The 27,541-nt window shown below is 49.2% G+C and overlaps 1 protein-coding gene across 3 annotated transcripts in view; it reads right to left on the bottom strand.

Annotated features, from left to right (window-relative positions):
- The window catches only part of Fhad1 (forkhead associated phosphopeptide binding domain 1), a 127,432-nt gene that overhangs the window by 86,269 nt on the left and 13,622 nt on the right, over positions 1 to 27,541 (bottom strand). For all 3 annotated transcript variants that reach the window (XM_052716047.1, XM_052716048.1, XM_052716049.1), the window contains exons 3-6: positions 25,469 to 25,675; positions 11,907 to 12,168; positions 5,485 to 5,594; positions 2,146 to 2,391 (exon numbers count right to left, since the gene is read on the bottom strand). In XM_052716047.1, the coding sequence (XP_052572007.1) occupies positions 2,146 to 2,391; positions 5,485 to 5,594; positions 11,907 to 12,168; positions 25,469 to 25,675 (825 nt within the window). The remainder of the gene's footprint in view (positions 1 to 2,145; positions 2,392 to 5,484; positions 5,595 to 11,906; positions 12,169 to 25,468; positions 25,676 to 27,541) is intronic.

Here is a 27,541-nt window from a genome sequence, read left to right as displayed (position 1 = left end):
ATGAGTGTGGTTGTTTCTAGATCGTTCCCAAGGGAAAAATCACTAGTCACTTGAAACAATACTCCAGTTGTGACCTGCTGCCACAGACAAAGATAGGTGAGCACTGCTCCTAGCTGAGTTCTGTTGCTGTGGTAAACACTATGTCCAAAGGCAACTTTGAGAGGAAAGGGTTTATTTTATTCGACAGTTTACAGTCCGCCATGAAGTCAGGGCAGGAATCCAGCAGGAGCCTGGAGCCGTCCGTGAATTGATGCAGAGGCCACGGAAGAAGGATGTTTACTGGTTTGCTCTTCATAGTTCACTCAGCCTGCTTTCTTTCTTTTTCTTTTCTTTTCTTTATTTCCTTTTTTTTTTTTTTTTTTTTTTTTTTTTTTTTTTTTTTTTTTTTTTAGACAGGGTTTCTCTGCATATCCCTGGCTGTCTTAGAACTCACTCTGTAGACCAGGCTGGCCTCAAACTCACAGAGATCCACCTGCCTCTGCCTCCCGAGTGCTGGGATTAAAGGTGTGCACCACCATGCCTGGCTCAGCCAGGCCACCAGCCCAGGGGTAGCACTGCCACCGTGAACGGGGGCCTCTTGTGTCAATCGTTAACAGTTTATGTACAAAACCAATGTGGCCACACATTATTTCTTTTAAATGTATTGTATGCATGCAGGTGTGTATGTAGGCATATGTATGCTGGCATGTTCACGTGTGTGGGTAGACATGTGCATGTGGAGGTCAGCGGTTAGCCTCGGGCCTTATTTTTGGGGAGCCATTGACCACATTTTTTGAGAGGGCTTCTTACTGGGACCTGGGGCTTGCCTCTTGGATGGACTGGCTGACCGGAGAGCCCCAAGGCCTGCCTTTACCTCACCTGTGCTGGCGTTACAAGTGCGGCCGCCATGCCTTGCTTCTTTTAAATATTTTTAACTAGAATGTTTTAAAGAATTTCATACATGAGTACTGTATTTACATCATTTCCACCTCTTCTCTCCTCCTCCCACTCCTCCCGCATCCCACTCCCTCCTCCTCCCACTCCTCCCGCATCCCACTCCCTCTCAATTCATGGCTTCTTCATCTTTAATTATTATTGTTACATCTATGCATATATATTATATGTACTATACATTATTGTTATATAGACACACACACACACACACACACACACATCCTAAGTCCATTTCGTGTTGCTCACAGGCACACGTGTTTCTGGCTGACCCACTCCATTGACTGCCTGTAGCTCTTCATCAAAGGGTGGGGCCTTGTAAGAGTTCCCACCCACACTGCATGCCTTGCTTTTTTACACGGGCTTGGGGATCGAACTCAGGTCCTTACGCTTGCTCAGCAAGCACTTGAACAGCTGAGCCATCTCCTCAGCCCAATTGCTGTTATTATAAAACAAGAATTTTCCAAAAAAATAAAATAAAATAAAAAATAAAAAGCCGGGCGGTGGTGGCGCACGCCTTTAATCCCAGCACTCGGGAGGCAGAGCCAGGCGGATCTCTGTGAGTTCGAGGCCAGCCTGGGCTACCAAGTGAGTCCCAGGAAAGGCGCAAAGCTACACAGAGAAACCCTGTCTCGAAAAACCAAAAAAAATAAAATAAAATAAAACAAGAATTTGGATCTAGGTTCCAGAGAATGGAAGATGCCTGGTTACTGCGGACCTTCTAAGTGGAGAGTTTTCATTTGACGGCACAGCCCGTTATGGAGCCAGGGGCCACCTTCAGGGTTTGAGGGGGTGTTGGAGTTGCATGAGCTGGGGATTCTCACTTACGGGCTAACTGGCTGCAGCTCTTTGGGAGTGGGGCAGGATGGGTGTGATGGGCAGTCAGTAAGGCAAGAAAACCAGGCTGTGGGGTAGAAATGCGGAGCTGGGCTGAGGGTGTGGGTTCAACGAGGCAGAGCAGATCCGAGTCCGCAGTGCTCTGGCATCAGCAGGGAGCTGTGGTGGCTCCGGGCAGCTCCTGAGCATCTCTGGAGCCACCACAGCCTCTCTGTGGGGTGTGTCAGAGGACTGTGACACATCTAAAGAATGTTCTCCAGGGCCCAACACACGCCGTACTGGGAAGCAGGGCCCCTAGATGCCCCTCTTCCAGCTCCCCCCATCTGTACTCTGACGGTGGGGACTCTAGGCTCTGACGGACTTGTTCCCCGGTCCTACCTGGCTTTTCATACTCTCGATCTCCTTCTGCCTGAGATCATCGTCTTCGTCCAGGCCCTGGAACTTGTGGACGCACCTGTCGCTCTGCCTGGCGGTGGCGGCGGCGGCGGCGGTCTCTGATAGCCTTTGACTCAGCTCGGCCACCTCGCCCTGCAGGTTCATTATTACTGCATCTTTGTACTTGGACTCCATTTCAAAATCAGAGAGCCGATTGACCTCTCTCCCCAGCAGCATAATGATCTCATCCTGTGAGGGGACAAGAGGGAGGCTTACCAGGGTGGGGGTGGGTGATAAGCTTGGCCTGTTTCTACAATACGGAGGAAACAGGGTGTCACTCTGGGGAATGTGGGGGGTGGCTGGGTGGGTAGGCAGAAGGGCAAGGAGACATTTACAGACTGCATCTCTTGGAAGGCCCCAGAGAGATTAGAGTTGGGTTAGAACCACAAACTTGTGCCTCGGTGCCTATAATGGAGCCTCTGAGGCACAGAAACTTCCTTTACCCAGAAAAAATACTTTCACACGGTAAACCACAATTTCCCCGGGAATGTCAGTGGGCAGGAAGTTTCTTTATAATCATTCTGTGCATTCCCTTACGAGGCCCGCATCCAGGATGTCAGAGGTCCAGCAAAGGTAATTAGAATGGCATTCAATCCCAACACATTCTGACTGTAACAAAGGCATTAACTTAATACTTTTTTATGTATTATGGAGGGGTCATTTTTTTCTTTCCTCTCTTCTAGAATCCTCTGCTTCCTCTGGAAGTCTCCATGAAAGTGTATTCAGGAAACCACTGAGTCTGGAAGCAGAATGCTGAGCTCTGGTGGCTTGTGAAAACTCTGGGATGTGGGGACTGTTGGCAGAGTTTCCCACAGGTGGAGCCATGCACCGCCTCCCTAGGAAAACAGTGGCCAAAGAATTTTCTCGGTTTCCCCAAAGCGAGAGATGGTACCCTGAACCCCTCAGAATGTCAGAAAGACCAGAAAAACAGAATCCTAGCTACATGCCTGGGGCGGGGGAGTGGATGGCGTCACAGGCATGACGGAGTCTGCTGGTGTGGCCAGCATGACGGAGTCTGCTGGTGTGGCCAGCTACTTCCATGTGTTTTTCTCTGGGTTCTTGTGAACGCTTATGTTGCAGCTTCTAACAGACTCTGTGTTCCTGGGGAACCCCTGCTTCATCCAAAGCGAGCCACCCAGGGTCTCTACACTCAGCATGGACTATGCTTGGCCATTATTCATGGCACAAACATTTACTGGGCACCTTCTGTGTGCCAGGTTCTGCACTGGACCCTAGATATAAGCAAACCTTTGGGTATGGTGTCCAGCAATGGCGTCTATCTTTCTGGTGAGGTCCCCTATGCCCTTCTTAAGGAGTGTCACCCAATCCTCCCACGTGGTCTTGGTAGTATTGAATGTCAATCAAGTACCTCACTCCTTGTCCCTCCTCCTAATGTCCCTGTGACCCACGTTTTCTCAGAGCTCCTTGTGTGTGGATTTTAAGATGTGTGTGTGTGTGGGGGGGGCTGCTTCACTTTGGATCATGGACTTTTAAGTCTAGAGTCTTGGGCTTGCCCATGACTATCCTGTCGAGAACAGGAAGCCAGCCTGCTGGAGAATGACAAACTGCAAGAACAGAGTAGAACAGGCACCAGCGAGTATCCCAGTGCCATCACTGAAGAGCCTAGATCCAGCCATGCCTGAAGCTTGCTAGCCTTTCAACGGTCCAGGAAGACTGGCTGGTGCACACTTCCCACCCACTTGTCGACTCTCACTTGTTCTTGAAGGTAGGTGCCTTGGGAAATCAGGACATAAATGCTCAAAGTAGCAAAAATCATTCTGTTTTTATTTTATTCCCAGTTTAGCAACCTGGTGGTGGATTAAACACGGTGACAGATACTTTGTGGCTTTTGTCACTGAGTGACATTTCTACCGTCCACCGAGTCTCAGCTAGCTCGTGACCCCAGTGGACAGATGGAAAGCACCAGAAGTGATACAGCGAGTGAGCTCCGAGCAGGCTGAGTGGACAGACGGAAGGCAGTGGAAGTGGGACAGAGGGAGGGAGCTCTGAGTAAGCTGTCAAGGTACCGCGGTGTCTGCCCTGGCACCCTGGGGACCTGCGGGCTGCGGTGCTGGGGACAGGCTGCATGCAGAGAGGTCGTCACTTCCCCCATGTGGTGGAGGACCCAGACCTATGGCTGCTACCACCTGAGACCACCAGCCCCGCGACACTCTGCACCGATTGCAGTTGTGTGTAAGCTGCAAGGAACTGGCAGAGGACCATCGCGCAAGTCACGGGAGACCCGGGAAGGGCGGATGGCTGCTTTTAGCCACTAGATTTGGGGGTGGCTTGCTGCAAGGTGACAGACTAGTGACAGTGTCTGCAAGGTGGCTTCTCATCTTACCACAGCACCTCCCAGTCTGGTCTCAGGACACCAACCTCAGAACTGCCTCCTGGCCCTAGCTACAATACTCTAAGGCTGTGATCCGAGTGTCAAAGGAATCCTGTTTCCCCACATGCAAGAACTCCTGGGGCTCAGGCCCTGGTCTTTAAGGAAAGTGAGGCATTGTTGGGCTGTGTTTTATTGTTGCTGCTTTGTTTGGAGGCAGGGTCTCATGTAGTCCAGGCTGGACCTTGAGCTTATTATGTAGCTCAGGATGACCTCGAGCCTCTCACCCTCTTGGTGCCACCTCTGAGTGCTGGGATTATAGATGTGCATTACCTGCCTGGCTTATGCCATTTTGGGGACCAAAGCCAGGACCTTGTGCCTGGTAGGTGAGCCCTCTATCAGTTGAGCCACACCTTCCCAGGCTTCTGTTTTTGCTTTCAAGCTGTGGCTGGGTGGGGAGTGATCGGTTTCTATGCTGATTCCCTTTTAGGTTCAGCCTCTGACATCTCCTCTCCTCTTCTCTAAGGCATCCCCTTGGCTCAGCTGTTACCAACCTCAGTTCTCAGCAGGGGTGTGTTTTCCTCACCACTGAGCAATCACTTGGGGTTGACTGGGTGTGTGAGAGAAGGGCCAGACCTGGATGAGAATTCAGTTCTACTCCGTGCGCTGTGCAAACTTGGGCACGTTACTTAACCTCTCTGACTTGAAGTTTCCTCACCAATAAAGTGGAGGTGACAAAAATCTGTCCTGAAGCCATTGAAGATGAAAGGAGCTGATGATGTTAGGGGCTCAGCCTGGCTCACAGCAGGTGCTCAATAAACTGTGGACACAATTGTCTATTAAATAAGAAGTGGTTCCTTGGACACAGGACACAGAGAGGAAGAGGTGACAAGTTATCTGTGGTCTCTGACTGTTAGAGCACTGTGTCTCCCCCACCCCCAATACCCTCTCACCTTGTCTTGCTGGCCTAGGTCCTGGTCCATGAAGATCTCGGTGGGAGGCATCGTCCCGGAGAATCCCTCGACCACACACTGCTCTGACATTTCCATGGCGCTGGCCCACACTGTGTGACATCCACAGAGAACAAGGCACAGTGGCTTCCCAAGCTTGGAGGGGCCCCACACCCTGAGCTGTGGTCATGGTTTCCCCTTGAGGGTCACATCACTTTTCACCCTTTGTTATATAACTCTTTGGTGTTGTATAGCCCAAGCTGCCCCAAACTCACCAAGTAGCGCAGGGTGGCTCCAACTTCTCTGCAGTCTTCCGGCCTCAGCCTTCTGAATGCTGGGGTTACATGCGTAACCCACACACCTTGCTCTGTGGTTTACATTTTCTCTGGCTTTGTTGTTGTTGTTAAATTATTAGTCAAACAGGGTCTCACTATGTATCTCTGGCTGTCCTGGAACTCGCTCTGTAGACCAGGCTGGCCTCAAACTCACAGAGATCCTCCTGCCTCTGCCTCCAGAGGGCTGAGATTAAAGGCATGTACCACCATGCCCAATCTTTATTATTTTTTAAACTTTGTGTTTGTGTGTATGCCTGTGTGTTCCTGTGGACATGTCTGTGGGAGGGTGAGTGTGCACATGTGTACAGGTGCATGTGGAGGTCAGAGGTCAACATTGGTCATGTTTCTACCTCCCTCCATCTTATTTTTTGAGACAGGGTCTCCCTGCACATGGAGCTCACTGTTTGGGGTATTCTGGCTCCCAGCGAGTTCCAGCAATCTTCCTGTCTCTGCCTCCCCATTGCTGGGATTACAGATGTGCACTACCCTGCTTTTCATGGGTTCTGGAGACCTGAACTCAGCCATTTTCCCAGCCACTTCTCTGACTTTATTATTATTTAAAGATTTATTTATTTATTATGTACACAGTGTTCTGTCTCCATGCATTCCTGCAGGCCAGAAGAGGGCGCCAGATCTCATTACAGATGGTTGTGAGCCACCATGTGGTTGCTGGGGATTGAACTCAGGACCTTTAGGGAGAGCAGTCAGTGCTCTTAACCTCTGAGCCATCTCTCTGGCCCTTCTCTGACTTTAAAAGCACAGAGCAGAGTGTATTCTGAGAGGCAATGACATCGCTGTGGGAGGAAGGACTGGCCAGGAAAGGAGCCACCTCACCTCTCTTCTCCATCACTATGTGGCCTGTCAATCACTGAGGCATCCTTCTCCGCTGCATTAAGACCCGGTGACTGTGAGTGGGTCATTAAACCTCTCTCTGCCTTTGTGTCCACATACATAATTCAGTGACTTTAACAGTCTCTATCACGGAGAGCTATTATGAGATTAAATAAACAAGACGTAGAGTAGGACTGGCTCTGGGGCCAAACTGGGCCTTGAAATGCACTGTGTAGCCCAGGCTGGCCTTGAACACGTGGCAATCCTCCTGCCTCAGCATCCCAAGTGTTGGACTTACAGACACGAGTCACCTTGCCCAATGCTTTGAATATTATATATTATATAAAAATAATAAATATATTTATTATTTTAAACTATATGTTTAAGGCATGTATGTCTGCATGTGGGTATATACCCTTGAGTGCAGGCATCTGAGAAGGCCAGAGATATTGTATCCTCTGGAGCTGGAGTTATATATGTTACGAGCTGCCTGATGTAGGTGCTGGGAACTGAACTCCAGTCCTCTGAAAGAGTGGCCAGTGCTGAGCACCCCCTGAGCCATCTCTTCAGCTCCCTAATGCTTTTTAAAAATGAATGTTTGGGGTTGGAGAGATGGCTCAGCAGTTAAGGACACTATCTGCTTTTGCTGAGGACTAAGGTTCGATTCCCAGCCCCCACATGGCAGCTCAGAACCATTTCTAACTCCAGTTCCAGGCCGTCTGGTACCTTCTAACCCTCTTCTGGCCTCCTCAGGCATAGCACTCATGTGATACACAGGCATACACACTAGCAAAACATCCATGTACATCAAATCAAATCAATAAGTCTTTAGAAAGTTTTGAGCTGGGCAGTAGTGATACACACCTTTAACCCCAGCACTTGGGAGTCAGAGACAGGCAGAAGATCTCTGTGAGTTCAAGGCCAGCCTGTGAGTGAGTTCCAGGACAGCCCAGGCTACATAGTGAGACCCTTTCTCAAAAACAAACAAACCAACAAACTTTTAAAAATAAAATGTTACTGGAATCATTCACTTTTGGTTCATCTACAGCTGCTGCTTTTTGCTCTACAAGGGCAGAGAAGGATACTGTCAACATAGGCCATGTGGCCGGTGAGTCTAAACTATTTGCTATTGCCTTCTGGGGCTCTGTAATATAGTCAGTATACACTGGGTCTCAGGTGAGCCTGTAATCCCAGCTACCCAGGAAGAGTCTGAGACAGTGGAAAGGAAAAATGAGGTTTTTCCAATGGAGTCTCACTGGGTATACAAACCACACCTAGGGGGGCAGGCCTGTGCCCAGCAGTAGATTGTACCAGGCTTTTTCTTTTGGGCCACCAACCGGCTCCCAAATCATGACAGGGAGTCTTAATATTGATTATGAGTGCTTGGCCTTATGCTTGTTTCTTGCTAGCTCTTAAAACTTAACCTGTTTCTCTTCATCTACATTTTGCCTCAGGGCTTTTTACCTTTCCTTTCTGTATGTTCTACTTTTCCTGCTTCTTCCCTGTCTGTCTGTCTGTCTGGTGACTGCCTGTCTGGCTAATCCCAGGTGTCTCCTTCTCTTTCTCTCTCGTTCTCTTCATTCATCTTCTTTCCTAGCCTAGATTTCGCCTCCTATTTATTCTCTCTGCCTGCCAGCCCTGCCTACCCTTTCTCCTGCCTAGCTATTGGCCGTTCAGCTTTTTATTAGACCAGTCAGGTGCCTTAGGCAGGCAAGGTGAAACAAATCTTTACATAATTAAACAAATCTTTACATAATTAAACAAATGCAGCATAAACAAATGTAACACATATCTACATCATTAACAAAGGCAGCAGAAACAAGTGTAACACGTCTTTGCCTAGTTAAAATAGTATTCCACAACAATGGATGACCAACACAAAACCAACTCAGTGGTGGTTTGGGAGGATTTTTGTCTCACAATGCTTTGTCTGGTTCTTTTCTTTTCTTTTTCTTTTTAACCTTGTAGGTCTTTTGGTTATATTTTATAGTTTCCAACTTTGTTATTATGGCTTTTCTGTGTGTGCAAATGTGTGTCTGTCAGCATCTGTATCTGTTTTTTATGACTGTCATTTGGCCCTGCCCCCTCCCGTTTGTTTTGTCCAATTCTGGTTTGTTTTTATTTGATCTAATTTTATTATTTTAGATGCCTGTTTATATTCTAATGAGAGAGAGAAAGATAAAGAAAGGGTGTGGATTTTGGTGGATGGAGAAATGAGAAGGATCTGGGAGGAATTGGGGGAGGGGAAACCATAATCAGAATATACTCTATGGAAAAAATCTATTTTCAGTAAAAACTTAAAATACCATCTATCTGCCTGCCTGTCTGTCTGTCTATCTATCTATCTATCTATCGAGAGATATCACATCTATCTATCTATTTATCTATATCTATCTATCTATCTATCTACCTCTCTATCTATCTATATATGTATATATAGAGAGAGAAAGAGAGATCACAAATTTAAAGTTAGCCTGGGCTCCACAGCAAGTTCAAAGCCAGTCTAGGTAATTCAGTGAGACCTTGTCTCAAATGTAAGACAGTAAAACTGGACTGGGCTCAGCTTCAGTGGCAGAGCACCTGACCAGCTGCATAAGGTCCTGGGTCCAAGTCCCAGCCCCTCAACAGCCACTGAGAACTGTGTCAAGGGAGCACACTGACTGTTGTACCTTCCTGCTGAGATGATCTCCGTTCCTCTGGGAACAGAAGCCAAATAACCCTCTCTTCCCGAATTTCTTCGGTCACTTGAGAACAGCAGCAGATAAGAAGTAATTAACAAGTGTGGGAAGGAGTCTTGCCCACAACCATGTGGCAGTGTCACGTCGGAGGCAGACTCGCCAGCTCCAATGAAGCCACAACTTCTACCTCATGAGATACGCTGAGCCACAGCCACGGGGTTGAACAACCCCCAATCCCTGACCTACAGAGGCCATCACACACAAGTTCTTCATTCACTGTGTGTGTGTTGGGCTGTTGGGTTTGGGGACAATTTGTTACTTCACAGTTAATGACTGATACACATTGTATGTGTGACCTCTATATTAAAAGACAAAATCTATTGAACTAGTTTATGGTGTACGTGCTAAAAACACTTAGGGGGAATACTGTAGACATGTGCAATGTGCTTTGAAATGCATAAGATAATAAGTTGGTTCAGTTAATGAAGGACGGGACAAATAGTTTTAAAATAAATAATAAAGGGCTGGAGAGATGGCTCAGCAGTTAAGAGCACTGGCTGCTCTTCCAGAGGATCTGAATTCCTGTGGCAGTTCACAATGATCTGTAACTTCAGTTCCAGGGGCTCTGACACCCTCTTCTGGCCTCCATGGGCACTGCATGCATGTGGTGCACAGACTTACATGCAGGAAAAACACCCAGACATATAAAATAAAATGCAGACCTAAACAGAGTGTTACAGATAGAATTAGGTGAAAACTCTCTGTGAAATTCTTTCTGTTGATAGCACTCAGGATAGAGCCCAGGGCCTCACACAGGAGGCAGACCTTCATCCACTGAACTGTACACCCAGGCCTCCTCTTTTTCATTTGGAGGCAGGTCCTGCTAAGTTACCCAGAGTGGCCTTGAACCCACACTGTAGCTCAAGCAGACACTGAGCCTGTGATCATCTTGCCTATGCCTTCCAAGTAGGACCCACTCCGTATGTTTGAGTCCAAATGCTGGGGGATGGCAGGCAGCTTCCAGAACCTGGGTGACTCATTTGATGATGGTGATGGTGAGGGTGATGTCCATCCTAGAGTCCATGTGCTTACTCCCTACCCCAACAATTCACAGTGGCAATTATAATTTTAGTGATGGAGCAGGGCGACTAGGCGAAAGGTCATGATCAAAGTCAGGAGCAGAAGTGGAGAGCACCAAGAAAATGGGCTGTGGAGTTGAGGCAGGGAAGGCAAGGAATGAAACCTTGACCAAGCCACCCTGGAGGAAGCCTGGGGACCGATCTGCTCTGTTGCTAGGGCTACTGTGGCCAAGAGGACAGGAATGGACAGCATGTCCTATCCCCAAGTGCCCTGAAACTTTTGAGAAGGGGTTGGGATAAGAATGGGGTGGTGCCCTACCTTACCCCAAGGCTGCGTGTTTCCGACACTACAGAGCTGTGCGGGGGCAGTCATGGAGATGAGAGATAACATTATAGAAAATGCTACATTAGCCTACAGCGGAGGTAGCTACCCTCTGGGGAAAGCACTTTCTTTAATAAACTTCACTTTCTTCTCGCCTGCACCGTAGTAACACATTTTCAACTTACCAGGGCAATCGGGGTTTCTGTTACCAACACTCCTGCTCATCGACAACAAAGGGAATCAGGTAGACCCCCCTAAACTGATATCAGTGAACTGCACAGGGAACGGCAGTGTGGACTGGGGCTCTGGGGCAGTCTGGGAGGCAAACAGGACCTTGAAGGAGGATCCAGCTGTTACAAGAGCACAGCTGGTTCCTAACTGTTTTCTTATGTAGACCAGGCTGGCCTCGAACTCACAGAGATCTGTCTGTTTTTGCATCCTGAGCTGTGATTAAAGGTGTGCACCACTGTGCTCAGGTTTATTTATTTAAGAAGGTTCTCATGTAGCCCAGGCTAGCCTTGATGCACCATGTAACCTAGGATGGCCTTAATCTCCTGACCCTCTATAAGCTACCATGTCCAGTTTTGTACAATGCAAGACTTCAAGGCCTTCATGCATACTGTGCAAACACTCTGCTGATTCCATCCCCAGCCTTCCCTCTTTATTTGAGTAATTGTGTTTTTTTATATTGTATTTATTTATTTTAAAGATTTATTTATCTATTATGTATACAGTGTTCTGCCTGCAGGCCAGAAGAGGGCACCAGATCTCATTATAGATGGTTGTGAGCCACCCCGTGGATGCTGGGAATTGAACTCAGGACCTCTGAGCCATCTCGCCAGCCCCTGCCCCATCTCATTTATTTTTAACTCTGTGTGCACACGTGTGTGCATCTGCATGTACACGTGCTTGTGCCCCATAGCATGTGTGAGGAGGTCAGAGGACACCTTGCAGGAGTTAGCTCTCTCCTTCTACCTTGTGGGTTCTGGGAATCAAATTCAGGTCGTCAGACTTGGTGGCAGGCCCCTTTACCTACCCAGCCCTTTTGCCTGCCTACCATTATGCTTTTTACAATCAGTTATAGTCTGGTTTTAGCGTCAGAGAAAAGTGAAAAACAAGGCCAGTCTGTATTCATGGCTTTATCCTTGCCAGAAGCCATCCCCTAGAGCCCGGTACATACCTTGCTTGATGACAGGGGATTTAGGGTCCATCATAAAGGAAAACATCTTCCCGCTGGCACTCATGGGCCGCTGGTGAGGGCCAGGTGGGGCCATGGTGGGCCTGGGGCAACCCTGTGACCAACTTCTATGCACCGTTGTTGGTGGGATGCCCTGGTGGAAGGGCATGTGGGGTGGCGAGGATGACTGGTGTGGCTGCTGTGTGGGCAGAGGTGGCTGCGGCCTTGGCCAAGGTGCTGGGCCCCTCATCCATGGGCAGGAGACCTGTAGGGCAGACAGGAGACTCGGAGGAAGTGGCATTCAGGCACAGCATGGCTTGTCCTATGACCCAGCTGGCGAGTCACTCCCTCCAGGAAACCTTGCATGCTCCTCAAGTTCAGGACAGTGACCTAGCCATGGAAGCCTAGGTGGCCATCATACTCTGCCAAGAAATCCCCATGTATTGACTCATTTAATGCATTGATGTCAATGACGCTGAGGCCGGGCAAGATGGTGCTGTAAAAATATGATGTGAGAATCCAGCTGCTGCTCAGGCCTCAACACACGCAGGTCTCCATCTTCTCACGGACACTGACAGACACCTAACAGACTCCCAGGGGCCAAGGTCTCTCACCCGAAAGTGAGTTTACATCGAAGGGGTACATACACCCTGCTTCCACCTCTTCCCTGCCTCCCGCCTGGGAACCAGAGAGCCTGGCTGCAGGCGTGAGCTGTGAAACCTTCCCATCTTCAGGAATGTGGGCTTGCTTCCTCTCTTCAGAGCCCCCACCATGCTGTCAGACTCTGGTTCTGGGGCCTGAACTCTCCTTCGAGTCCATGTCATCCTGACTCTGACTGTGTCTCTGACTGTCCACGGTGTTAGTAAACTATTCTAATACACACCATACCCGCAACGATCCATCTCAGTGCCCTCTCCTCTCCCAAGCCATTGATACAGCACCGAACTGATGGGATGTCAGCCTTCAGGGACTAGGACCTCTCCCCTTCTCACTCACCCCTGTATCTGTAGCACCTACAATGGACACTAGGTATGTCATGCCGGGTGTAAACAGGGGCATGAAAGGAAGGGTGAGCAGGTAACTGAGAGTCAGGTCAACTCTAGGTACCCCCCGACCCAGACAATTCTTCCATCCACATTGTGGTCCCCTATAGGTCCCAAGGCTGAGAACTCAGGGGTTGGTGTGGGACGCTGCCTCATCCACCTTCATCCTCAACCTCCTGAGCACCTGGTTCCGGCAGGTGCTTTATAGACACCTCAAATCTGGGACCCGATGAAGGTGTCTATGGCTGCTTCAGTGCAGATGCTGGCAAGAGCCTTCCCCCAGGAGAGACGTCAGGATCTGTCCTCTCAGGAGAGTCCATGTAGTGTGGGCTGACGCAGAACTTGTAATGAGGCTTCTCCCCCGTGCCTTGTCATTCGATGATGACGGCAACAGGGCTGTGGTCTGCTGCTCTGGGCTCACCTATTCCCACAGCAGCCCTTGGATGAGTCACCCAGGCTCAGGGAACATTAGTTAGGGCTCTGGATCTCACGGCCTCTCTCTCTCTCTCTCTCTCTCTCTCTCTCTCTCTCTCTCTCTCTCACTCTCTCTCTCTCTCATCCTGTCTCTCTGCCTATCATTTACTTCCTTCCCTCTCTGTGTTCTCTGTCTTTCTCTCTGTCTATTTTCTCTCTCTTGCTTTTCTCTCTCTCCTCCCTCTCTTTCCTTCCCCCACCTCTCTCTCTCTCTCTCTCTCTCTCTCTCTCTCTCTCTCTCTCTGTGTGTGCGCGCACACACGTGCGTGCGCGTGCCCATGCCCTACCTCTGTCTCTCTCCTCTCCCTGGGAATGAATACCCAGCACACTTTCCAAGCGCCAAGCTCTGCTGAGAGCTTTGTGGCCCCAGTGTTTCCAAGGCTGTCATTTCTTTTTTTGAGCACTAGCCCCATGAGGAGCAGACAGCCACTTCTAAACTGGAGCTTGATGAGATCTCTTCTGCCATGTCTCCATCAAAGGAAGGCTGTCTGTCCCCTGCTAGGGGTCTGACTCAGTGTGAAGCAGGTCAAGGGCCCTGGGCATCCTAGAATACTCTTAGAGCCAGTGAGGAGAAAAGTATCCAGGGAAACTGAGTCACTTAGGAATGCTACCGCACTGACCTACTTTGAGTCTGGTTTCAGAAAGGACACGTGACTGAGTTTTGTTCCTGGCTGAGCCCTTTAGCCTTGGTTTTTTTCTAGACTGTTCTAACTGGATTAATAGATGCTTACTGAACATGTGGCCTGAATGCATCTCAGGCGAACCAACTTCGAGAGTACTGAGTGATGAGGAACATCACCTCCCAGACCACAGGCAGGACCCACTCTGTATCTCTGGGTCCAGGTGGTTCTGGGCATTCTCCCCCTATTTTGTGGGAGGGACTAAGTAAACAGACAGTCACATTTCCTGATTTGACTATAAGGATTGGTTCAAGGAGCATGTGATCCAAGCAGAGCTGAGTAGAGTAGGCTGGGCCCCAGGGTCTTCTGCTATAGCTGACTTTTCAGGCTTGAGAGCGTAGTAACCCTGAGGGAGGAGAGGGGAAGTGGGGCTCTTAAGAACTGTAAACAAACAACCCCCCCAGGACATGACGGGGGTGTGGTGGAGCATGCTTGTAACCTCAGAATTGGGAGGCAGGAAGAGCATGAATTTGAGGGCTGTGTGAACAGAAATCCTCTCTCAAAGCATGCACAAAATTTACCCCATCTAAGCATTTTTAAAAGCATCCTATGAGTAGTCTTACAGTATTCAGGTTGCTGTGTCTTACAAACCCGAAGTCCTCTTCTTACGCATCAATTCCCTTTCCAGTCTCTTTCTTTTTTCTTTCTCTTTGGACCTGACTGCTCTGGGTACCTCACAGATACTGAGTCCCTTCCCTACTCAAACACGGGCTGATGGAAATGCTTTTTAAAAAAAGATTTAAAAAATGATGTGTATATGTCTGTGTATGTGAGTTCAGGTGCCCATGGCAGTCAGAGGCATTGGATGTCCCAGAGTAGTAGTGACAGTTGTAGGCACCGATGTGGGTCCTGGGGACTTAACAAGGATCCTCTGAGGGAGCAGCACATACTCTTCACTGCTGGGCCATCTCTCCAGCCCGGAGCTAAGTCATGTTACGATTGGCTTATTTCTCTTAGCACATTGTCCTCAAGAGTTAAAGCATTGTAGCAGATGTCTGTGGTGGAGTCAGATGGGGTGCTCTGTGTTCCATGTTGTAAGACCCCAGAAAGGACCTCCCCCTCCCATTCTAAGCAGCCAGCATGCACACTGCTGAGGACTTGTCTCCTCTTAGTCAGCTTTTAATCTAGATGAGACCTGGATGGCACCTCAGAAGGGATGTGAGGCTGAGTGGCCTTAGGATTATGCACCCCCTAAATTTCAGGGAGATAGAGAGGACAATGAGGGGAAGTGGCAGCGTGAAAGGAGAGATGCCCAAACACCACAGATCTGAAAGACTTAGCTTACACTAGACCCTGACCACACTTTGGGATGGATGACAATCTTTGTTCTTTTTTAAAAATGTGTGTGTGTGTGTGTATGGAGGTCAGAGGTTATCTTCCTCAATTGTGTCTCCATCTTAATTATTTTTTTTGAGACAGGGTTTCATACTGAACCTTGCTGTTTTGGCCGTACAGATCCCCACAGCTCACTGGGCAGTCAGTCTAGTTAAACAGTGAGCTCCAGGTGCAGGGAATGACCCTGTCTAAGGTCAACAGTGATGGAGGAAGATGCCCAATGTCAGTATCTGGCCTCCACACATGAGTGAGTGCACTGTACACACACGAGTGAGTGCACCTGTACACACACGCATATACCACACCCACTCACACTCTGCCCCACCCTAAGACAGTGACAGATAAAACATTAACAATGCAGAGGATACGTGTCATTTCTGCAGCCACGACATGCTCTTCCAGTGTGTGGAAGCTAGTATCCGATTCAGCAGAGACGTCTATTAGGAGTTGGGGTTGTTGGTGGACATGTGAGGTCCCCTCCCTTGTCACATCTTACTTCACTTTTGCATTACTTATACACATAAGCATGGATCCCACCAAGCGTTAGGTTACAGACTCACTCACGTGTCAGTTGTCACCGTGAGCTGGGGTAGGGATCTGAGTGTTCAGCCAAAAACCAATGGCGACATTTGTTGAGACTTGGTGCCATCCAGGAGTCACAATAGCAAGCATCTGTGTAACTACTGCTTGTCAGGGACACGCTGTTCAGTCTATCAGTAACTTCCGAGCTACCCATGCAGGCCTCACTTTCCCCCAGAGCTACTGATTAAGCACTGACTGACGGATTGCTGGCTGAGCCCGGCGCCTGGCATCCTGCCTGGCACTCACTGATGGTGTCTGCTGGCCCAGCTGGACTCACACTTGGCCAAACAGAGTGGTGCAAGCAAGAGGGTTCTGGCTGATTCTGGAGCAGGGGCAGGGAGACGACACACTGAGCCCCCGGCATCTTGCAATAGCAGAAAACAGAGACACCCTGAGAGATGAAACAAAAGGAGCCGAGAAAAAAGTGTAGGTGTGTTGCTGGGACAAGCACCCCACCTGAGAGAAACACCCATTGGCCAAGGCTAGACCAGTTTGAGTGCCAGAAAGACAAGGCAGGGGCTGGGGAGATGGCTCAGTTGGTAAAACGTTTGCTGTGTGTAAACACAAGAGCATGAGTTCAACCCTAACATCCACGTAAAAAGCCAGACGTGCTGGCTCACACCTGCAGTCCTAGCATCGAGAAAGAAGGGTCCCTGGGACTCCCTGCCCAGCCAGTCTAGCCCGCCCAGTGAGCTCTAGGCTAGTGAGACACACTGTCTCAAAATAAGGGAGTTGGTATTCTAAGGATTAACACCAAAGATTGTCCTCTGGCTTCCACACACACCCACACATGTTCTGAAGCCACACACCCTCTCAATCAAAATAAATGACAGTTGTAAAGCAAAGTATAAAATAAATAGACACAAGCCTGTCCTGCTATATACAATTGAGTAAAATAAACAGCTGGGGGAGAGGAGGAGGCTTCCTTGCAGAGAACTCAGGTAGGTGGAAACCTCTGAATAGGAATTCCCTGTGGGATGCTCCTCCGTAGGTACACAGGTCCCCATGGAGGCTGAGCTATGACCAGTGACTTGCTACTTGCTTCTCAAGAGGAGAAACTGACTCCACCACAGAGAAAGCTGGCAGGCACTGTCCTCATCAGTGAGAAGGAGACACCCATGGGAGTCAGCAGACAACGGGTGCCCTTGAGAGAATCGGGCAAGGAGGACATTTCTCCTTGGTGGATCAGGGCCTTAAAAGCTTTGACCCGCCGGGCGATGGTGGCGCACACCTTTAATCCCAGCACTCGGGAGGCAGAGGCAGGCGGATCTCTGTGAGTTCGAGGCCAGCCTGGACTACCAAGTGAGTCCCAGGAAAGGCGCAAAGCTACACAGAGAAACCCTGTCTCGAAAGACAAAAAAAAAAAAAAAAAAAAAAAGCTTTGACCCTGGTGCTTTTGGACTAGGGGACAGTCTCCAGGATGCCTGGCCAGGACTGCTCAGGACCACCAAGCAGAGACGAGAAAATGTCACATAGCAAGGGGGTGTGGTGGCTGAATGTAGCATAGGTCCTGGCTGGGATGCGGGCCCTGAGTGCAGTTCGGACAGTTATTGGCGATGACGTAACTGGAAACAATGCTATTAGAACTCCGATAACATTACAATCTCTCTGTAAATCCAAAACTATGTCGAAATAAGGCTAGTGTGTGCATGTGGGGGGGGGGGGGCGTGTGTGCGTGTGTGCGTGTGTGTGTGTGTGCGTGCGCGTGCGTGTGTGTGTGTGTGTGTGTGTGCGTGTGTGTGTGTGTGTGTGTGTGTAGGCCAGAAGACAACTTTGGGTGTTGTTCCTCAGGACCCATCCACTTAGTTCTTTTTTTTTGAGACAGTGTCTCATTGGCCTGGATCTTGCAGAGGAGGCCAGGCTATCTGGCTTGTGAGCCCCAGGGAATGATGGTCTCCACTGCCTCAGAGCCGGGATTGCAAACCTGCCACCCTGAGGATTCTGGGGATCAAATTCAGTTCTTCGTTTTGTTTTGACGGGATCACTCTACTCTCTGTGTAGCCTTGCCTGGCCTAGAACTCCCTACATAGACCAGGCTGGTTTCAGACTCACAGGCTACGCCTCGGCCTCTTGAGTGCTGGGATTGAAGGCATGCACCACCACACAGGGCTGGGATTCGGTTCTTCACGTTTGCAAAGCAAATACTTTATCAACTGAGATAGCCCCAGGCTGTATTTTTCAGATCTTTAAGCTACAAGACCAAACACAATAAAAAATAAAGCACCAATTCTCCCTGCAATGGCGGCCATAGCTCACCCAAACGGGGGAGTCCTTGGGTCACTGGCAAGCGCCACTCCTTTGATTTTGTTCTCACAACTACACAACTCCAAGAGCTGGAGGGACATGCAGGGAGGCAGAGGGTGGAGTACAAGTCCCACCCCCACCCCTACCCTCCTGCCAGCATGTGCTCCCCAGCAACAAGTCTGGCTGCCAGGTAGGCTGGACTCCAAAAGTGCAGATCCACACTATGCCAGCAGGGGGTGCTGTTTAGTACCTGAGCAAACAGCCTCCTGGGGTGGGTCCATAATTTCAAATGGGGTAATAATTCTAAACTCCACCCCTCAAGGAAACATTATGGTGGGATTTGCAATCTGAGACACCAAGATTATACTTTGCATAACCCAGAGGTGACAAATTTTATCTTTAAACTTTTAAGTTTAAAAAAGTAGACACCTTTGGCTCTGCTTATCCCCAAAGCCTTTCTTTTGGCCATCTTCTCCATCTGGCTCATCGTGTTTTCTCATCTTTGTAAATCTTCAGGTTGAAGCCTTTCCCTTCCCTTCCAAATATGAATTCCCTTCCAGGTCAGTCCACTAAATGAGGGGGAAAAAATCAGATAGGAAAAAACCCTATATTTTTGTAAATGATCATCCCTACCTGTAGTCTTTACCTCAGTTCACCTTGCCAGACTCAGTGAACATGGGCACCACTGCCATCTGAGAGAGGTAGATTAAAGCAGTCGTGTAGGGGCAGCTGGGTTAAGCATGTGGCCACAGAAAGACAAGAAGCGAGGGGATGATCCCCAGGACTCTGCACCCTCTCTCTGGTCCCTCAGCCCCAGCCTGATGCCATCTGTGTGGTCCGTAGGCAGTACCACACCTTGCCCGAGGCTGCCAACTGTCCCAGGCCCTCCCTTTCTGGTCTCTGGAACTTTCCTTTGATACAAAAGGCCCTGGCCCCAGGATTCCGTATGCATCAGCAGGTCCCCCCAGAAGCTGTCAATCTCAGAGGAAAGCACAGGGTGGGCTGAGGACGACATTGGTCCTGATCGTTTCCACCAGCCCTCCAGTCCTGTCACTCCATCCCATTGCAGATGCCATGGCCTTCTGCAAACGCCACCTCCCTGGGATAGATGGCGCCTGGATGGGAGCCTCCGGCCAGGCACCTGCTTCCTTCAGCATCCTCCTTGGAGGAGGCTTTTCCAGTGGAGAAAGTGGATTGTTGTCCTTTTCATCTCTGGATCCTGATAGGGACACTCTGCTCAGCCAGTAGGAACCCTTCTTATCGGAGCATCCGTGTCTCCCCATGGTGCGTCCTTCAGCCCATCTTCTGGGAGAGAGATCTTTCCTCCTCCCAATTCTGTGCATTTGTGTGGTGTACCTATGCACACACTTGCTCTTTTAGTTCTTCAGTTTTTCACGTGTGTACGGTGCTCACATGTGTGTGCATGCCTGTATGTGTGTTTGTGAGTGTACACACATGGAGGCCAGAGTTCAACATCAGGTGTCCTTTACAATTACCCTCCTCCTCATGTTTTGAAGCGGAGTCTCTCCCTGAACCTAGTGCTCATGGGTTCGGCTATCCAGGCTTTTATATGTAAATGCTGAGGACCAAACTCACTTCTTCAGACCAGGGAGATGGCTCAGTAGTCAAAGCACTCACCACACAAATGTGAGGACCTGAGTCTGAATTCCCAGAACCCATGTAAATGCTGGGTGGGCATGGTGGTCCACTGTAGCTCCAGCTTTGGAAGGTAGAGTAGCTGGCTACTGAGAGTTGCCCTATCGGTGAGCTCTGGGTTTGATTGAGAGACCTTGCTTCAATGAATAAGGAGAAAGCACCACTGAGGATGCTTTCTGACATCAACCTAGGGCTTCCACATGCACACGGGTGCACCCCCCCACACATATATAGGCTTACACAGTGCAAACATGCTTGCCCACATGAAAAATGTAGAGAAATCAAAGACTAAACTCCTGCTTGCCAGGCAGCACTGTCTTTCCAGCCCTTCCCTCTCAGTTCTGAGTCCATGTAATCCCTGCAGAGCTCACCCCTCCGTGCCGAGAAAATGCCTATGAGAGGACTTGGCCAGTCAGAGCATCCATGCCTCTGGCATCAGTGAGAAGTTGCAGATAGGCACATAACCTAAGACAAATCAATGAAAAAAACCTGGTGCTGTAGCTGCTGGTGGAGACCTCGCTCCAGGTGAGCCCAGTGCAGAATCTGCCTGAGAGAGTGAGCTGTTGAAACTGGAGGAGACCGATTCCCAAGCATCATTTGAGCACCTGGATCCAGCCAGGCCCGAAGCAGATGCTTTACAGTCACAAGGTTTTGTTGGGTTTTGCTCCATTTGATCTGGGTTCCTGACCCCCAATAACAATAAAATTTCCTGGACGATAATCTCACTGACACTTTATACAAGTGCTGCTATGTGCCTACAGTCAAAGGCGCGCTACAAGTTCTGACAGCTCAAATAGAACCTTCCATGCTGCACTCAGGCAGGAAACTTCAAAGTAAAACAGTGGCTCAAAAGAGAATAGATTTAGACTAAGACAGGTAGTGAGAAATTAGAGAAATGGGAAATAAAAAGCCCTTCAGCTACAGTCGCCAACCCCACTGCCAGCTACAGCTGCAAACTCAACTCATTTCCAACTACAACTGCAAACACCACCTCCAGCTACAGCCGCCAACCCCACTGCCAGCTACAGCCACAGACCCCACTGCCAGGTACAGCCGTGGTTCTCAACCTTCCTAAGGAAGTTCCAGCCCTTTAACACAGTTCCTCGTGTTGTGGGGACCTCCCCCCACCCCCAACCATACAATTACTTTCGTTGCTACTTCATAACTTTTTTTGAATTTTCCCACTGTTATGAATTGTAATGTAAACATCTGTGTTTTCCGATGGTCTTTTGGGGTCACGACCCACATGTTGAGAAACGCTGAGCTATTACTGACAGCTACAGAGCACAAACCCACTTTCCTGCTTTAGAAGTTATACCATGGAAACATTCCAAAGTTCTCCAGAAAACTTTCCAGACAAAGGAATGAGTGAGTGCCTTTTATAACAAGCCAGTGTTCACGCACTGGATATTAACGATCCAGGGTATTTACCTGTTACCTCAATGGGGCTAGATTGTGATGTATGCAAATGTGCACATTTGCATATGTATATCCGCAGTTGCTGTTTTAAAGAAACAGTGGAAAGAGTGTTCAAAGTCTGTTTTTCTTTTTCTCACTTCTCAGTTAGCGGAGTAAATTATTAACTAGCACAGCCCTTGGCAAACAGCAGGGACTCAGCATGCACGAATCCCTCCTTCTCTCTCTGCCTGTTTTTAAATTCTTCTTTGAAAAACCGAGTGAAGCAGGAGGAAGCCTGGCAGAGCATGGCCGGTGGAGGTTGGTAAACTCATAGCAAGGCAGGTAGTAAGTATTTTTTACTTTGTCCATGGACCAGGAAAGTAAACAAAGTCAGAACCCACATGAACAGGCAAGACCTTGCCCCAATAAAACAGTGGTTCGCAACCTTCCTAATGCTTCAGCCCTTTGATACAGTTCCTTATGTTGTGCTGACCCCAGATAAAACTATTTTCGCTGCTACTTTATCACTGTAATTTTGCTACTGTTATGAATCATAATGTAAATGTCTGTGCTTTCCAATGGTTTTAGGTAACCCCTGTGAAAGGGTGGTTTGCCCCCCACCCCCACAGGCACACACACACTCATGCATGCATGAGCCTGAACACACATGCAAATAAAAATAAAATAAAAATCGTTTTAAGAAACGAAATAGACAAATGTAGGCAGCAAAGGACAAGCCAAGGCCCAGGTGCCGTGTGGGGATGCACCCACCTGGTCCCTCAGCCAGTGAGGAAGGAGGGAGAGGAATTACTCTGGGGTTATACCAACTGTTCTCTGCGCTTGGTCAGGTGTTGGCCATGCTGGCCTAATGTTGGGACTTGCAAAGTTGTAAAATATACTTCTTTGCTTGTAGTAGTCTGAGTCAGTGCTCTTATCGTGGAGTGGGGAGGGGACACATTTCTCACGCTTGGGACAGGAGTTTGCTGACCTGTCCCCTCTGGTTAAGGGGACAGGATTTAACACTAAGCAATACTGGGTGCAGCTTTTTGTCCTTTTTGTCTTGACAAGTGGTGAGTGTGTGACTGTGAGCCTCAGCTATTAGGGGTGACTACCTGCATCGCAAAAATTGAATGAGAGACTGTCCATGAAGTGCCGGGTCCCTTTCCTGGTGTTTACCACTCCTTAACACTGGCTACCGGCACCACTGTCATTATCAACCAAGGGAGGAAGAGAACGACCAGGGTTGCCGGGGACTGTAGCAGCGCTCTGGGCAGAAGCCGCGGCAGAAGAGGAAGCCTGTGTCTCAAGGGTGTTTGCTTCCATCATAGAGGCGTCCCTTTCCATCCCGTGCCGTGTCAGCCCTGGCAACACAGGCTGCTGCAGGTTCGGGGGATGTGGTAGGGATGTGGTGAGGCGTGTGGCTTGAGCTTTCACATCACCAGAGTGCACCGGGTTCTGGCCAAGTCCTCCTAGATAGAGCCCAGGAGATCTGGCCATGACTGAGAGGAAACCTAGGGGCTAGGGAGATGGCTTGGTGGGTAACATGCTTGCTGCATGCAAGTTTGAAGACCCCAGTTCATATCCCCAGAACCCATGTGAAGCCTGATGTGGTAGTGTACATCTGTAATCCCAGCACTTCAAAGGTTAGACAGGGTGTGGTAACAGAGGATTTCTCCAAAGTCCATGGGCCAGCTAGTCTGGTATACACAGTGATGTATAAGAGATCCTGTCTCAAGCAAGTGGAAGGCAAGAAACAACACCTGAGGTTGTCCTCTGACCTCTACCATGGTGTACACACACACACACACACACACACACACACACACACACACACACACACATGGGGGTCGGGGGGACAGAAAGCTGGGAAAACTGAGTCCTTGTAGGCCTTATCTATACCAGCATGGGGGGCAGGGGATCCTTATGTATCTATAGAAACCCAAGAGGAGAAAAAAGAGCCCATGACTCACATGGATCTGCTTGGCAGAAATTAGAAACAGAAGCCCAGAAGGTTAACTAAGGGCTGGGGATGTGGCTCAGGTAGTGGGGTGCTTCTCTAGCATGAATTAAGCCCTGGGTTGCATCCCTAGCACCACATAAACCACATGTGGTGGTGCACACCTGTAACCCCAGCACTTGAGAAGTAGAGGAAGGAGGATCAGAAGTTTAAAGACATCCTTGGCTACATAATGAGTTCAAGGCCAGCCTGGGCATCCAATGTAAGACACAACAAATAGAAGGTCCCTCAAATGTCAGATGAGAGTCATGAGATGCTCTCACCATATCCCTCGGTCCTTTCTGTTTGTTTATTTTTGCAGCCCACAGGCCTGGGTCATCAGGCAAACAGAAAGTGAATTCACAGAAAGTAGCCGAGCCACCTGGCCTGTCATTCATCCTGTGAAAGAGAACCTAGGATGCTGTGGAACAATCCTTCTGTACACTGTGAATATGTATTACTCTCATCGTAAAGAGCTGACTGGCCAACAGCCAGGCAGGAAAAGGTTAGGCATGACTTGTGATACTGCCATGTGGCAGGGCATAGATAAGAACTATGGGTTAATTTAAGTTGTGAGAGCTAGTTAGTAACAAGCCCAAGGTGTCAGCCGAGCATTTATAATTAATGTTAAGTCTCTGTGTGGTTATTTGGGAGCTGGCCAGAGGTCTCAAAGAAAATCTCTGCTTACACAAGGAGACACACCTCTAGTCTGTGACGTGTTATCTAGAGTACTTAAGGGAGGTGGGAAGACACACACTGAATGTGGCGGCACCACCCATGGATGCATAAACAGTAGAAATCGAGCTGAGCACCAGCATTCACCTCTCTCTGCTTCCTGACTGTGGGTGCCATGTGCAGCTGCCTACACTCCTGTCACCGCCATGGACTGTGTAGCCTTGACCTGTGAGCCAAAATAAATCCTGCTTGCGCCAGATATCTTATGACAACAAGACAAGTAACTAACACACACCAGGCAGTTGCTTTTTACAGAGTCACAGGCATAATGGTGGTCTGAGTGACTGGGGGTGTGCGCATGGGGGAGGGGGTGTATTTGAGGGGCATGGAGTTTCAGTTCCGCAAGCTGGTTCTATGATTGGACACAAAACAGAGAGAGTGGAAGTAAAGCAAGCAGACTAACCCCCATGAATGTGTGTAAGATGGTAAATTCCATGTCAAATGTATTTTACCACAATTTCAGAAAAAAATCAAAAGAGACAATCAAAGGAAGTCACAGGCTTCACACAGGGACGTGGGGAGGAAGCATTAGAAAGCGGACTGAGTGAGGGCTGACTCAGAATTTACTTGATTCTGTTGAGAGTCCACACAACAGCTAGGTGAAGTTCATATTGAGTAACCCACACCTGGCTGGAGCAGCTGATATCAGGCAAATGACCTCCACACCATGAGGAGGTCGGGGTGGTGACGTTCACTGCCTGTTGTGGCTGTAGCCATAATTTTTACAGGAGTACTCACACATCAAAACCACCAACCCCACCCTCAAAGCACATGTGGTTCATTGTAGATCAAATTCACCATGGCGAAGCGTGGTTTTTAGACAACAGTGCCGGACTGGGTAGATGGCTCATTGGGTGCTTGCGGCCAAGCCTGATAACTGACAGCTCCCTGAGGACTGTGGCTGCGTGAGTTTTGAGTTCTCATTCACTTGAATCAAGATTATTATTTAGGATGTGACCTCAGACCCATTTCTGATCTGGGCCAAAACAACACCTGGCACGTGTCCATCACCTTCTTAGACATGGATTTATAGTTTATAGATAGACCCTCTCAGTGTCAGGCACCGCGGAAAAGACCCGGTCCTACGGAGGGATGATCCCTGTTGGATCAGAGAGAAGCAGCGGAGCTGAGCAGCCTGGAAGGGAGGCGCCCATCTCGGTGTTCTCAAAACCACCTAGAGGCTCCTGAACAGCTCATGTAATTCAAGGAAGTGCCCATCAGGGGGCGCTGACACCCCCCCCAGCCCCCAGGAGGCACCAGAACTGGGACTGGGTGGAGTCTCGTTGCTATGCTACCTGTGGTTGGCGTGGGGTTGCAGAGTGCTCCCCGTGGCCGTACCTGAGACCAGGACTGCACGCTCGCACCAGCCCAGCGCCTCCCCCCCCCCCCCCCCCCCCCCGACCACGCAGAGGCTGGGCTCACCTGGGGCGGGCTCTCAATGACCAGCTCGTAGGTCAGCCCCATAGAGCCAAACCGCAGAATGTCCCCAGGGATCAGCTTCACCGCCACGTTCTGGATGTGGCATTCGTTGACAAAGGTGCCGTTGCGGGAGTTAAAGTCCTGAAGGACAAAGCTGCCCTCGGCCTCGTTGAATTCGATGAGCGCATGGTGGTTGTCGATGTCTGAGGACTGAGATAGAGAAAAACAGTCAGGGCCAGGGAAATGAAAATCGCAACATCCTTGATACTTGCTGCTCATGGGCTGCCAGAAGGGGATGACATGGAGCCTCCTTGCTGGGTCCTCATCAGTCCTCATCTGTGTGTGTGCGCGTGCGCGTGTACGTATGTGTGCATGTATGTACAGTTGTGCACATGCGTGTGGAGGCTGAGATCAACACTGGGTGGTGGTGTGCTGTAGCTTACACCAAGGTAAAACTTCCTGGAGGGAAGGTACTTAAGACACCAGATGTTGAAACAACAGAATGTTCATCTAAGGGAGTGGTTCTCAACCTTCCTAAATGCTATGACCCTCTAATACAGTTCCTCATGTTGTGGGGACCCCCAACCATAAAACTGTTCTTGTTGTTACTTCATAACTGTATTTGCTACTGTTATGAATTGGAATGCAAATATCTGTGTTTTCTGATGGCTTTATGTGAAAGGGTCATTTAACACACCCTCCCCAAAGAGGCTGTGACCCACAGGTTGAGAACCACTGTTCTAAGGAGAGGTGAAACATTCCATCCTGCTGGGAAGCTCTTTAAGCTAGGGAAGTCAACAACTCAAAGGCATCATTCAGGAAGTTCCGGGAACTGAGCAGATGCACTAGGTCCCTCCTTCCCCAAGCTTATGTAAGCAGTAAGGCTTGCTGAGAGACGAACAGACAGACAAACAGACAGACAGACAAGTTGGGCTTCCTGGAAGAAGCAGAGATACCCAGAAAGGGTATCCAGAAAGGACATTTCAACCTGTTAAACTGCCTGCAGGCTGTGCAGTGTCCTCCAGGTTCCCAGCTTTTGTGAGCTGTCAGCCATGCTGGGGTGGGCCTTGGTGCTGTCTTTGATCATTTCTGCTTCTGTAAGTAACCCTGCTGTGGGATGGTCTGTATGTCAAGTGTGTTGCTGATTGGTCAATAAATAAATCACTGATTGGCCAGTGGCCAGGCAGGAAGTATAGGCAGGACAAGGAGGAGAATAAAGCTGGGAAGTGGAAGGCTGAGAGAGAGACACTGCCAGCGCCACGATGACAAACAGCATGTGAAGATGCCAGTAAGCCACGAGCCACGTGGCAAGGTATAGATTTATAGAAATGGATTAATTTAAGCTGTAAGAACAGTTAGCAAGAAGCCTGCCACGGCCATACAGTTTGTAACCAATATAAGTCTCTGTGTTTACTTGGTTGGGTCTGAGCGGCTGTGGGACTGGCAGGTGAGAGAGATTTGTCCTGACTGTGGGCCAGGCAGGAAAACTCTAGCTACATAACCCCTCACTCATATTTCTGTAAGTGACCCCTCATCCATATTCCTGTAAGTGACCCATCACCCATATTCCTGTAAGTGACCCCAATAAAACTCACTGGTTCACCAAGTTGGACTTGGGTGGTGTCTGTATTTTGGTTTGTCATTAGTTCCCTGTCTGAGGTGCGTAGACACTTGTTCAAGTCTCCCCAGGAACAGTGTCACACAGCAGGTATCCTCACCACGCCTTGCTTTAACTTTCCAGACAGTGTCTCTCACTGTGCCATTGCATTGGACAGACTGACTGGCCAGCCACCTCATGGCTCCTCCCATCTACACATCCCGAGTCCTGGGCTTCCAGACGACCCAGCTTTTCATGTGGGAGCTGAGAATCTAAGCTCAGGTCCTTTCCTAGTTTGCTTCTATGTTGCTGAGATGAACACTGACCAAAAACAACTCGGGGGAAGAAAGGTTTATTTGGCTCACAGTTCCAGTTCATCACTGACAGAAGTCAGGGCAGGAACCTGGAGGCAGGAACTGAATCAGAAGCCATGGAGGAGTGCTGCTCACTGGCTTGCTCCCGGGCTCATGTTTGAATAT

This window comes from Peromyscus californicus, unplaced genomic scaffold (genome assembly GCF_007827085.1).
Source record: "Peromyscus californicus insignis strain IS unplaced genomic scaffold, ASM782708v3 Scaffold_5__1_contigs__length_169319896, whole genome shotgun sequence".
NCBI classification, from domain to species: domain Eukaryota; kingdom Metazoa; phylum Chordata; class Mammalia; order Rodentia; family Cricetidae; genus Peromyscus; species Peromyscus californicus.
This window is presented reverse-complemented; position numbering and strand designations above follow the sequence as displayed.